Below are 14,114 nucleotides of genomic sequence, written 5' to 3' on the forward strand. Positions count from 1 at the left end.
TGAAACTAGCAAATAATTATCTTCATAACCTTTCCCATGATTCCTGTGTTTATAAAATGGACAACCAAACTATGCCAACGCCAGGAACAGCATTGGAAGTTTGGGCTACCTAGAAGATAGGGTTCTGATTCATGTTATTTTAACCCAGATAGCTTTTATAATAAATGCCTACAAAGCTTGTGTTTCTGATCATAACAAAAAGGGGAGAAATTTTGGCTCTTAGGTTGTAGGTAATTCCCTAACAATATGCATTTGTATTCCTGCCCAGAGGTAATAACCGTGGGTATCCATCATACCAGAGATCCATGAAAATAAATTAAGAGATATCTGCTACGTATTGAGATGCCTTGGGGGGTGGGGGGATAATTTAGATCTACGAAGCACTATGAAAGTAACCATTTGTGTAATATTTTCTTTCCTACGACTTCTAGAAATTTTACAACCAGGTCTCTACTCCGCTGCTTAGAAACGTTCAGTTCAACTACCCTCAGGCATCAGTAACAGACGTCACCCAAAACAGTTTCCATAACTACTTTGGAGGTTCTGAGATCGTGGTGGCGGGGAAATTTGATCCCAGCAAACTGTCGGAAGTTCAGAGCGTCATCACCGCGACTTCGGTACTTCTGTTCCCCTGTGTACTGTAAAAACACTAACTGGTCCCCTGATACACTCAGTCTCTGTGTCAACAAGCTAACATTCCTCATCCCCAAGCATTTGTGTAGAACAGAAGCAAGGGTTCAAAGAGAAGGTGTGGCCATCTTTTGAACCATGCTATAAAACCACCTTTCCACCAAGCCCAACCCCAGTTTCTGGACTTTGTGTTCTAAGCCTATCCAGTCAAGGCCCTCTTCCTTGTATCACCCCAAAGCGCATTTACAGCAGATGAGTTAACTGTAATCCTGTTGCCTGGGTGTTCACTAACTGATGCTTCCGTTGTCCAGGCTAACACAGAATTGGTCTTGGAAACTCTCAGTCAGATGGATGACTTGGAGGAGTTTCTATCAAAGGACAAGCATGCAGACCCTGAATTCACCAAGAAGCTCTGGGCCTACCTCACAGTCAACCAACTGCTAACAGAGAGGTAAGGCACGGAGAGCGTATGCCATGAACGTTGACAAACATGAAATGTCCGTCTAGAATATTTGAAAGTCAGGGCTGCGGCTATAGCTTAGTGTGAAAGCCTTTGCCCTAGAACACCCAAGGCTCTGGGTACGATTCCCATACTTCCAACAAAACAGAAAACGGAACATTTGACATCGTGAGCGAGAAGTATTTGCAACCAAGAAAGGTATGGAATTAATGGAGGGATTGGATTATTGCTGACTTGTCCACAGCACTTTAACGAAAGCTGGGTTATTTCTTCTCCTCCTTCTCCTTCTCCTTCTTCTCCTTTCCCCCTCCCCCTCCTTCTTCTTCTTGTTCTTCTTGTCTTTTCATTAAAATGGAACAAAGAGCCTGAAGACACGGGTCAGCACTGAAGAGCACTGGCTGCTCTTCCCGAGGACTGGGTGCAGCTCCCGGCACCCATGTGGCAGCTCTGACTTCAGTTCCAGGGAATACAGGACCATCTTCTGGTATCTGTGGGCACACGTGTACACGCGTGGAACACAGAAACATACATGCAGATAAAACACCTATATACATTTTAAAATTTAAATGCAGCATAAAATGAGATGTGTGTAGTGCATTGATTTTAGGTATGTAGTTTAATGGATATATATGTATGTATACATATATACATTGAAGATATATATACACATATATACATACACATATATATACATATGTGTATTATACACTATATACATATGTATATATATATATATATATATATATAAAACCGTATCTCTGTCTATATCATCATATCTATGGCCATCATTCTGTAAATGTAGAACTATTGAAGGTCATCTTGTTCTTATGTACACCCAGAGGAAGCCGCTGGTTCTTGATATGTATCACCATTGATTGGTTTTGTCTGCCGCTAACTTTCACTTAACCACATAATCCATTTCTGACTTTCACTCAGCTGATGACTGTTAGGCTCAGCCGTGCTGCTGTGCGCGTCAATAGTCCATTTGTCTGTCCTCTTGAAAATTAGGTCCAAGGGAAAAAACGTCTGACTGTGTGATTACAATGTCCTACCAAGGAACAGCACTTTGAGTCTTACACCATCACTGGCTTCTCACCCGACGGCATTTCACACCTCTACCGTAACATCCTGTCCCTGGGAAAACACTTGCACACATGCACCCGAGTTTCATGAGGGATATTTGCTGAAACTTTCCATTGCAACGCTCCCACCTCACCTCTTGAATAGGATTCTCAGGAAGATGGACCAAGGTCATCGAACTAGGTTATATGAACCACCATGTAACGGATCTCCCAGAGAAGATCCCTGGTGTCAATAAGATTATATTTTCAAAAATTCGCATGGCTATAAGCTGAGGTTTTGAAGTAAGAAAGAAATATCCCTGGCCCTTGGACAGGAGTACATTGGCTATACCTAAAAGCATAGAGAAGTTGCTCTGGAAGTTAAGCATTGATTTTTAAATCCCCGAAGAAAGATCGGTGGTTTCTAGGATTTCAGGGGATGGAGAGAACAGAACATCTTAGGGCAGAAGAACTATTTCCTATGACTCCGCAATGATTCACAGGACGTACAAGGAAATTGCAGTGCAAACCACTTGCCTCTCTGTCAATACATCTGTATCTGCTTCATCTGTTGTCACACATGTACCGCTCTGGTATGAGACGTCTGTGATTCAGGAGGCCATGGGTCAGCGGGGTATATGGAGACCCTCTTTGTACCTTTTACTCAATTTCACTGTGAACCTAAAACCACTCTGAAAAAAAAAAAAGTCTTTAAAACTAATCCCTTGAGGGGCAGTGAGGTGACTCAGCAGATAAAAGTGCTTGTGACAATGCTTGTCAACCTGAGTCTGCTCTTGGGCTCCTAGATGATGGCAGGAGAGAAGCAACTCCCACAAGTTGTCCTCTGACTTTCACACAGGCACTATGGCACGTGTGCATACATATACATACATATACATACATACATGCATACATACATACACGTGCATACAAGTAAACCCAATTTTAAAAAAATACTCCCTAGAGAGCACATGGCTACATAAAATACTCAGGCTCATGCAGCCAGTCGGTTCTGTTTCCCTCTTGCCTTAGGCACCCTCGCCCTGGGCCCAGGTCTTGTGTGACTATCAGAAGGGGAAGTAGAGAGGTCTGGGGCCCAAGTTGCCCCTGGTGCGTGGTGATGGTCTACAGTTTCTGTCTTCTGAATGCAGAAGTCTGGCTCCTACCGCCGCTAGCAAGAGGAAAATCACAAAAGCCATCCTGCAGATGTCTCTAGACCATCACATCGTGACTCCGCTTACTGCCATGGTGATAGAGAACGATGCTGGCGATGAGCGCATGCTGGCCGACTCCCCACCACAGGACCACTCCTGCTGCTCAGGTCAGGGTTTCGGGTCCCACTGGGGCCACAAGATGGAGTGGCCTTCTTGTCTTGTGTTGATGTCCCAAAGCCTCGGTTCCCATCTCCCAACCACCTTTTGCTCCCAGCTCGTGTCCATAAATGTTCAAGCTTGAGTTTGGTTTGACGAGTCGTGAGTGCCTGAAATCCCTGTATTTCCAAGGCCAAGGCTAGAAGGTTTGCTGTCCCGGGTTACTCTGAACTGCATAGTGAATCCATGGCCAGCTTAAGCTGCGTAACAAGATGCCGACTCAAAGTAAAGGTGTGGCTGGAGAGATGGTTCAGTTGTTAAGAGCACTTGCCCCATTTCCAAAGGACCAGGGTTTGAGTCCCACGTGGCACCTCACAACCATCTGTACCTCCAGTCCCAGGGGATCTCATACTTTGATCTGGCTTCTGTGGGCGCCAGACATGCAGGCGGACAGACATACACGCAAGCAAACACTCAAACACATACAACAAAAATAAGTAACATTTTAAAAAGCAAAACGAAAAAACTTTATTGATGATTTAAGTTGCCAATGTACTTCTCTAATCATTTTTTTTAATGATTGCTTTTATTATGAGTCTGTGAGAGTGCATGGTATGTGTGTGCTGGTGTCTGTGCTGACCAGAGGAGGACATCAGATCCCCTAGAGTGGAGTTACAAGCAGTTGGGTGCTGCCAGCCTTGGTGCTTGGAACCACACACTCAGGTTCTCTAGAAGACCAGCACTCACTCTTAGCCACTAAACCATCTCTCCAAACCCTCTTCTCAATTCTCAGTTAAAAGCAAAGAATAGACAAAACTTCTCAAATCACAAGGTGGACAGCTCCTACGTTAATCCCTGAGCTGCCCATATATGTGCACCCACGTACACACACATACATACACACAAACAAACCCTCCCCCCCCACACACATTTTCAAAGAAAAGTATATATGGAAACTGGAGGCCTAGAAACAGCCTTGGAAATCATTCTTGTGGTCTATGCCTCATGCAAAGTCTCCAGAAACGCCCTAGGATATTTGTAGCTAAGCCTGAACCAATTAGACTCTCTCCTTCCTGTGTTCTCTTGGTGCAGAGTCTTTCATTGTCCTGAGTGTGGCTGCCATTCACACCAATGACCCTCTGGGTTTTTAGTTTTGCTCCATTGGGCTCGATGGCATGGTGCCAGCTCTCTATTTAGACCAGGATGACCTTGAACTGCTGCTCCTCCTGCCTCCACTGAGTGCTAGGCATGTGGCGGCCGTGCTCAGATGAGGAGCTCTTTCCCCACAGATCCATTTTACAGTCCTAGATACTGGGAGAATTGGTTCACAGGTTCCCACAGTCTGATGCTAGAGGGAAAAAGAGGAGCGGGGACTCTGAGCAAAAGGGGGACTATGGGTTGAAGTTGAGTAGCAGAGTGCTTACCTTGCATGCTCAAAACCCTTGGTTTGATGCTTAGCGATGCCTTGGTTTTTTGTTTTTTGTTTTTTTTTTTTTTAAAGACAGAGAGAGAAAACCTTAGCTGAGAATCTTTGGTTGGGAAAGAGGAGGCGAAATCCAGATTCTTTAAGTTGAGTACGATTTCTATGGCAGGGTACATGGGAACTAATGAGTGGGAGTTCTTCCGCACAGGCGCACTGTATTATGGCACCAAGGTTGCCTCAGGTCCCATCCCATCGTGGGCCAACCCATCCCCAACACCAGCGACGGCCATGCTTGCAGTCGGAGCGAAGCCACTCGAGTCTACACCACCTCCTCATGTGATTCGAGGTAAAAGCATTTCTCCCTTCTTAACCCGTCAGAGCCCTGTGTGGATTTCTGTAAATGAATAGAATCTCAGTGTCTTGAGAAGCTAGCTGACTTTTACAGGTGCCGTTGCCTTCTGTGGGGAGCCAAAAGCTCAGTGAATTAGCTTGCTGCGGTGCCAAAACAAACTAGCTGGAAAGTGTCTGGTGTCTCTTCTTGTTGAGTGCTAACCCTATCATCAGAGCCTCGTTCTCTGACATCATGGAGGCCTAATGACCTCTGAAGGGCTCCATGTCCAGACACCATCATATGTTGAGGGGTAGGGCTCAGAATATGAATTCGCATGGGGACAAACCCATACCTCACACTGTTTTCAACTGTCTGAGGGTGAACTCTCTGGAAAGAGATGTTCTTCTTACGGGAATGCACCAATAGAGCACGTTTGGTGAATAGTCTCGATCGACTAAGCACTTATTAGTTGCCCAGTGGCTGTCACCACTGAGCAGGAGCTAGCGGAATTTTTACTCAAAGGCATTCGTTGTCGCTTGCACGGGGGAGGCACTGATCATAGATGTGGTCATCTGGAAGCCAGTAACACGTATTTGTTGGAAAGTCTGGGCGCTGAGGCGCCATTGCCCACTCTCAGTGCACAATGGACACATTTCCGTTCAACGTGTGAGACAGAGGTGCCACCTGGAGGACTTCACGGTAAATGCAGTTCCTCTCGATGCCCAAGAGTTTACAGAAATGCTCTCTGTCAATTACCAATGTGTCCAGCTTTGCAAAAGCTTACTCACACTGTGGCCGGACATGGGGAGACAGGGGACATACAGGTCTCAAAGACACATGCCCTGGGGCTTGAGAAACATATAGGGCAAAGAAAGAGTGATTACTATGTGGGGAGTGGGGAATGACAGGAGGGATCCGTGGTTTACAAACACACAATTAAATTCCAGAGGCCTTTGTGAAATGCACATTCAGAAAACATAGGTGTTAGCATCACTGGAGAATGGAGTAACAGCCCTCTGCCATCATAAAGTCACCCACTGGACACCTGTTCATGTCCAAGGGAAGAGGGAGTGGCTTCAACAAGTGAGGTCTTTAAGTCTCTGAGAAGTAACCTAGGTAACTGTTAATCACCGTGATCCAAACACACCGGGAGTGTTAGCCACAGCAAAGCTAGGAGACAAACAGAATATAGCTCAGTTGTGCACCTCTGTGGTTAGTGCTTGTCAAAGTTGACAGAGAGCCAATGAGCTGAGGGTGTACCCAGGTTTCTCTGCTTTACCCCATGCTCTGACTTTGCAGCGGCCCTCACAGACTTCCTGGCAGCTCCCAGGAGAGTGTATGTGCTTTGTGGCCCCTCTCTCTTAGAGAACAAACTTTGGACACTCTAAGAGTGCTCCAGGCTCCCTGTCTAAAGGAAAATCTTGCTGGTCAGCAGCATGTGAGTTGTTTGAAATGAAACCAGAAGACTACTTCCTGTTGTTAATATAACTACAGATCCCTCGGTTGAATTGATTCTCATATCAATATATATGATATATATATGATATATAAATATATATATATTCAGATGGGCCAGTGAGGTGGCCCTGAGGATGAGAGGGTGAAGGCTCTTGATAACAAGCCTAATATCCCGAATCCAGTCCTGGAACCCACTTGTTAGGAGAGAATAGACTACCACAAATAACCCTCTGAACTCAATATACATGCTAGAACATGGGCCCCCCCCCACATACACACACGCACGCATGCACACCCCCACATACACACACGCACGCACACACATACACACACACGCACACGCACACACACACGTGTGGGTAATCTTCAGAACTGAGATCTTAGGACTGTCGAGCCAGCATGGCAGCATAGGCTGGCACTGCCAAGCTGAGGCGGGGAGAGAATAGGTGCCTTAGGCTCTGCAGGGAAGTCTTGTCCCCAAAATTAATTAAAATTAAATAAAGTAATGTTTAAAGATCGACTGTAGACTGGGTGGGTGGCACCTGCAATCCCAGCACTCCAGGTGAAGGCAGATGAACTGTGATTGTGAGGCCAACGTGGACACAGCAGTACCCCTACCTCACGGGAGAACGGCTGATGGTGTCAGCATGTGGGGAGAGCACACGCCTAGTGTGTGCAGTGTCCTGTGTGTCATATCACAGTGCAGCTGAGAGGGGAGAGGGAAGAGAAAGAAAGACTCCGATGGTTTATTACATACACCAAGCATCGTTTTGTGACAGGCGACAGCAAGGTGACCGTGTTAAGTGGCCTCATCTCACTCCCCCTGGCTTATCTCCAATAGTGTTCTTTGTGGGGCCCGAATGATAAGCTGTTTCCGTTTTGCTGATGATAACGCTCCTCATAGCTGCACTTCCGAGTAGGGACCCCTCGTGGAAGATTAGCGTGCAGGGCCTGTGTGGTGATGTCCAGCATGGGAGCCACGCACGCTGTCAGTTTTCAGAGTAAGGTTTTTGCTTTTGCAGCATAAAAGGACAGGATAGCCTATTTTAAAATGACATTCTCTGTAAGACCACAAGGCTTCTTCCACATGTCAAGTCTGCTGTTTGATGCAACAGAAAGGCTGCCTCTGAGTCAGACCATCCTGGAGTCAAATTCTTCCAATGGGCCACACACTAACTTCTCTGCTCTCTGTTAGCCTACCTGTATTATGGGGTAATGGCTATAGGGTGGTTATAGAGCAAGATTCTCATACCTAGACATTCAACAAAGTCTAACTAGTGCTTGGCCCATAAATCTTAGGATTTCAGGAATACATAAGGTTGACACGGAGATCTTCAACCCACTTCCAACTTGATCAAAAGTTAAAGCCAACTGACTAATGTAAGACGTTCCATTCCATTGGCCAGAAACACATCACCCGGGCAGGGACCGTGGCAACATGCAGGCAGCCTTGGTATTGGAGAAGTAGCTGAGCGTTCTACATCTGGATCGGTAGGCAGCAGGAAGAGAGAGCCACTGGGTCTGGTTTTGTCCTTTGAAACCTCATGGCCCACCCCACCAATGACACACTTCCTCCAGCAAGGCCACATCTCCTAATCTTTCCCGGTATTGCAACTCCCTGGGTGATTAAGCATTCAAATATATGAACTTGGGGTGGGAGTAGGAAGCAATGTTATTCAAAACACCACAAGTACTATATTTATGTAGAAGGAAAATATTACCATAACTGTTTCCCAAATAAATCATTATTTCGAATTTTAACAATGCACTCTAGTAATTAACCAACGAACCAAGTCTGTTGACCACCTAACATGAAACTGTAGCTTGAGGAATGAAAGGAAGGGTCAGGAGGTGGTGTAATGGATGCCTACAATCCTGCCTTCTGGAGGCTAAGAAGGCCACAAGTTCAAAGATAGCCTGTGCTACAAAGTTAGATCCTGTCTCAATAAACAACAGTGGTAAAAAAAATCATCTTCTGTTTTATAATTTTATGTTTTTTTATTTTTCTTGTATATTTTCTAGTGGAAAATGACCCCCACTTCATCATTTACCTGCCAAAAAGCAAAAAGAATATTTGTTTCAATATTGACTCAGAACCTGGAAAAATCCTCAGCCTGGTGTCAGATCCAGAGTCAGGTAACATAAAAGCAGATTGATTACATTTGAATTAACTAATTGCATGATGGCCCGGCTTCGCAGTGACTACCTGGGATTCTTTTATTTCTCACCTCATTAGATATACTAGAGTTTTAAAAACATTATAACTAGTGAGGAATTGAATCACATATATTAATCGTTTCGGGCAAGTATTACTTAAAAATATATATTCTGAGCATGAGCTGGCTGATGTTTTGGTTTAATTATTTTATAAAAATATTAACTTTAAAAAATCCCATAAAGAGAGAATATTTGTATTATGAGGTTGTCAACTTGCCAAACTTGATTCGCACAAACCGTGGTGGCCACCGTGGGGCGCGCTAGAGGAAGCACGTCTTCCCTTGCAGGGCTTTCAGTCAACGGTCAGCTTATTGGTGCCAAAAAGACTGAGAACGGGAAACTGAGCACCTACTTTGGGAAACTGGGATTCTATTTCCAAAAGGAAGACATGAAGATAGAAATCAGCACGGAGGCCATCACCCTGAGCTCGGGCTCGTCCACATCTCGCTTGTCTTGGTCCGACACAGCTCGTCTTGGGAACGAGAGGCAAGTATTAGTCCGCCTTGATTCCCATCCGCCCTTGGGACACGGTTGCAGAAATAAGCCTAGCCTCGACCTCAGCAGAGATCACACAGCCATCATTTTAGGTTCAGGAATGTTGAGGTTCAGGGGAGCACTCCTTATGCTCTGTGCTATCCCTGGGACCGGGAATTGTTTTCAAAGCTCACCGTGTGTCAGTGACAAGGCTTGGTGAAATGCATACAGTAAGTACTCAATACATGTAAGCAGATCCATCCATTAGAATCTGTAGCTGACTACATCACGTATGCTCCAAACAGTGTGACTACATTATGAGTGTCTTCCCAATTAGGACGTGGTCACTGACTGTTTTGGATATAACACATGAAATAGCACTGATCCAGTGAAGCTCTCACTGGAGGGATGGAGAGCTTGTCTTTCGGCTGGCAAAATGGCTCGGTGTGTAAAGGCACTTGCTTCTGAGACTGATTACCTCAGTTTAATCTCAGGACCCACAAAGTGGAGGGAGACAAGAATGCCCTGCAAGTTTTCCTTTTCTGACCTCCACTAGTATGTACAGAGAGAGAGAGAGAGAGAGAGAGAGAGAGAGAGAGAGAGAGAGAGAGAGAGAGAGAGAGAATGGATAAATAAAATAGTTTAACATTTAATAAAATATTCTGAAATCATCTAGAAACTAGTTGTGTCGACTTTCCCACAGGATTCTTATTTCTGTGAAGAAAGAAAAATCTGTGACTCTCACTGTGAACAAAGAGCTGGTCTTTTCCGTTCTGCTGCACCGTGTGTGGAAGAAGCATCCGGTTAATGTGGACTTCCTGGGGATCTACGCTCCCCCGACAGACAAGTTCTCACCTAGTGTGCATGGACTGTTAGGTAAAGTATTTCAACTATCTGCATGCGGTGACTTGGATGACTATGGCTAGAAGTTGGAAAGGTGACAGATGGGAGCTATGGGAGCAGAGGGCCCAACGTGGCAGGATGACTGGGGGACATTAAGGCCAAGACCATCTGCCTGATGACAGGGAGGTGGCAACTTAAGACAAGAGATAAAACATGATTTATACTAAGATTTTTTTCTGTGACTGAAGAGAGGTGACTTGGTTTAGGAAGTCTGTGACAAGTAGACTCAACCCATCAGGTATTTTAAGAAGAGTTCGGACATAAGCATGTGACATCTCGAACCACCCTGTCTATGATCTGAGCTATACTTTCTAATATCTACCTAGCCTGCTGATATGAGATGGTCTTGTAGTAAACCAGCATCAAGTATAAAGAGATTCTAGAGGGAAGATCAATGTCACTCAAGCCCAGTGACAGGCCTTGGATTCTACGTAAATTACTGTCTATGTTTCGTGTCACTAGGACAGTTCATGCATGAACCAGACATCCATATCTTCAATGAGAGGCCAGGAAAAGAGCCGGGAAAACCAGAAGCGAGCATGGAAGTGAAAGGACATAAGTTGACTGTCACCAGGTAGGCCTTGGGTCATAAGAAAAGCCACTTGGCACACTGTCAAACTTCCCAAGTCACTGACCATAAACATATACCATTTAGCCAGAGGATAGCCCAGACTAGATGCAAATTGTGACCACACGTATGCAGGCACACATCATGAAATGGCAAGGTGAATTAATCTAGTGCTCTCATCTGAACATTAGAGCACGTCCTACACTCAGACACCGAAGAATTGAAAATGTTAACCAAAGGGAAAGATCATACAATATCCAGGAGGCACAGTTCTGGAGAAGGCATGCAAAAGCCTGAACGTGGCTATGCTGTGTGTGTCTTGGGGTAGTTTTTCTTACACGTATCACATCCATGGGCTTCATTTCAAAGCAGGAACTTAGCACTCTGAGTACAAATTATAAATCTTTGAATTTCAGCCCCCTTCCTTCTCATCTCCCTCATGCCTCAACTGACAGAATTTTGAAGCATTTTTGCCTTTTGATATTTTAGAAAGCAATTAATTTTCCTTATTAGAGATGACAGTACAGAAATGCTGTCATCTTCTGTGTAATTAAAATGTAACTTTGCAGTGACAAATCTCCAAACTATGTATGATGCATGCCACCAGAAAATAGACACATGAAATAAACTGATGGAATCTGACGATACCACCCAAATGGTATTGGCTTACCAGACAGAAACCAATTGGTTATTCACAGACATCTGTACGCATGGAGAAATGGTGAGGCTCACTCGGTCATTGCCTTACAGCATAGGCAGCTCCACAGCAAACCATGTATGACGAAGGGCAAACATTGAGCCCTTTGGCTCCCACAAGTCCCCAAGAGCTGCCGATTGGTAAATGAAACTGGACGGGCCCCACTGTGTTCTTTTAAGGCTCACTGATGGCAGTGGGCCATCTGTATTTTAAAATAGTATCTTCTTCATCCTCCAAGGGGAAGACTTGGATTTCCTCATAAATTGCTGGCATCACCCTTAAGTAAAACACATCCACAAACTGAGAGGTCCGTGCCTCAGATTCATCGAGTAGCAGGGTTAGCCCGGGGCGCTGAGGTTTTCCCTTTTTACTAGTCACTTTGCTGCTGTTGCGCTGTTGGAAGAATCCAGAGGTCAGCTTCTAGAAGGACTGTCTTAATTGTCTGAGTACACATCGGTGCCTGTGTTCTAGCACCAACCCCAGACACTAACATTTCCTTTAACTTGGTGGGGGTGGCAGGGAAGGGGTAGAGGGTGGGTAGAAATAGTAAGAAAGGCACACAGAATTGGAGCAAGGGCCATTTCCAGCTCTGCCTCGTGACTGTGTTGGCCCTTCCCTAACCCTACGCACCCTCTTCCTTCCAGAGGCATGCAGAAAGACTACAGGACCAATATAGTGTTTGGAACAGACGTTCCCTGCTGGTTCGTACACAACAGTGGGAAGGGTTTCATCGACGGACATTACAAGGATTATTTCGTGCCTCAGCTCTACGGCTTTCTCAAACGGCCTTAATGGCTTTGGTTTTGGAAACTGTACATGTACGTTTTTCTCTCTTGACACTTTCTGCAGTTAGTCCTCAGTTTCAGTAACTTGAAATAAACCCAGATATTAGGGTGGCCTAAATGCCCGCTAACCCGGCTGAGAAAAAAATAAATATTTGCAAAAAAGACTCAGGAGTTTGTTTTCAGATGCCATGTTAATCAGCAAGCCAGGACCTGCTCGGCCACTGAGGTCAAACCCAGGCTATACTGTAAAAATCCACTTATTTCTAAATGCCACCACTGCATTGTGGATTAAACACTTGCTGTCACTTCACAGGAGGGTCTATTACGAGACTTTGGGTGACCACAGACAGAAACAGGGAACATTACCTCTTCATGGCTGCTTTATACCAGAGGTTTACACTGAACTCCAATGCAGGGATAACACTGCCCAAATGGGACATACATTTATGTGCAAAAACTGGGATATTAGTTGTGTAGAATAGTTCTATAACACTCAACCCCATAGTGTAACTCAGGGGACGAGACTTTACTAGTTGGCATTTCAACATCACCTGCGAAAGTAACTTTATCAGTAACTAATTGTTCATAAAATTGAGAGGCAGTCAGATTAACCACCTTTTTGTCTCATGTGGCCTGTGCTCACAAGTTTGGCTCAAGTATCAATCACACAGTTACCATGAAATCAACTAAATGTGCACCTTATCTTAAATGATTGGAAACCTCGTTTGAGAAAAATGCATCTTAGCTGAGACTGCACCTTAGTCAGAAGTTTGTTTTCGGTTTTTAAAACCGTGTTTTAAAAGTGATTGTGAACTAAGTCCGCTTTCTTTAGGGTAAAGACTATAAACGCAAGCGGCTGGAAAGTTGGCTCGGCAGTGAAGGGCACTTCTGCTTTTGCAGAGGGGTCCAAGTTCAGTTTCCGGAGCTCCCAGGTCATTTTACTCCATTACTCCAGTTCCAGGGGATCCAGTGCCCTCTTCTGACCTCTGCAGGCCTGTACACATGCTGTACACACACACACACACACACCACACCACACACACACCATAGTTCTTTAAAAAAATACATATATATATATATATATATATTCATTGACGGACATTACAAGGATTATTTCACGCACATATAGATGTGTGTGTGTGTGTGTGTGTATGTGTGTGTGTGTTTAAAGAACTATGAACCACTAGTTAGACACTACTAGATCTAATGTGTATTCTAGGGCAGTTCTTTCTCCAGTAGGGCCCAGAGAAACCAAAGGTTGGACACACATATGACTTATTTTACGTGTATGGGTATTTGGCCTGCAAGGACGTCTGGACAGCATGTCATGAAGTGCTCATGAAGGCCGTAAGAGGGCAGTGGATCTGGGACTTGAGTTACAGATAGCTGTGAGTCACTGTGTAGGTACTGGGTATTCAACATGGATTCTCTGGAAGAACAATCAGTGCTCCTAACTCCTGAGCCATCTCAACAGACTCTAAAGGATTTTAAAAAATGCTGGTCTTGGGTTGAGGATTTAGCTCAGCGGTAGTGCGCTTGCCTAGCAAGTGCAAGGTCCTGGGTTCGGTCCTCGGCTCTGAAAAAAAAAATGCAAAAGAAAAAATGCTGGTCTTATTCTAGCAAAAGAAAAGTCACTTCAGTGACTTCAGAATCAAGGTCAAGCTTGCCCGACTAGTAACAGTTGCTACTGTACTTTAAGAATTTGCTATTTTTCTCCAAATTCTCTTACATGACACTTTACAATAATATTCTGTAATGATGGTAAAAATCCATCAGGAAAACAGAACAAAGATAAAA

At 44.7% G+C, this 14,114-nt stretch overlaps 1 protein-coding gene across 1 annotated transcript in view; it reads left to right on the forward strand.

The window, feature by feature from the left end:
* Positions 1-12,481, forward strand: part of Itih2 (inter-alpha-trypsin inhibitor heavy chain 2) — a 36,339-nt gene extending 23,858 nt beyond the window's left edge. Inside the window, exons 13-21 of the mRNA NM_001419801.1 lie at positions 432-617; positions 942-1,081; positions 3,303-3,472; positions 5,093-5,230; positions 8,696-8,809; positions 9,178-9,376; positions 10,068-10,240; positions 10,730-10,841; positions 12,177-12,481. Coding sequence (NP_001406730.1) covers positions 432-617; positions 942-1,081; positions 3,303-3,472; positions 5,093-5,230; positions 8,696-8,809; positions 9,178-9,376; positions 10,068-10,240; positions 10,730-10,841; positions 12,177-12,324 — 1,380 coding nt within the window. The 3' untranslated portion in view covers positions 12,325-12,481. The remainder of the gene's footprint in view (positions 1-431; positions 618-941; positions 1,082-3,302; positions 3,473-5,092; positions 5,231-8,695; positions 8,810-9,177; positions 9,377-10,067; positions 10,241-10,729; positions 10,842-12,176) is intronic.
* The last annotated feature ends 1,633 nt before the right edge of the window (positions 12,482-14,114 follow it).

Source organism: Rattus norvegicus, chromosome 17 (genome assembly GCF_021556685.1).
Source record: "Rattus norvegicus strain SHRSP/BbbUtx chromosome 17, alternate assembly SHRSP_T2T, whole genome shotgun sequence".
NCBI lineage: Eukaryota > Metazoa > Chordata > Mammalia > Rodentia > Muridae > Rattus > Rattus norvegicus.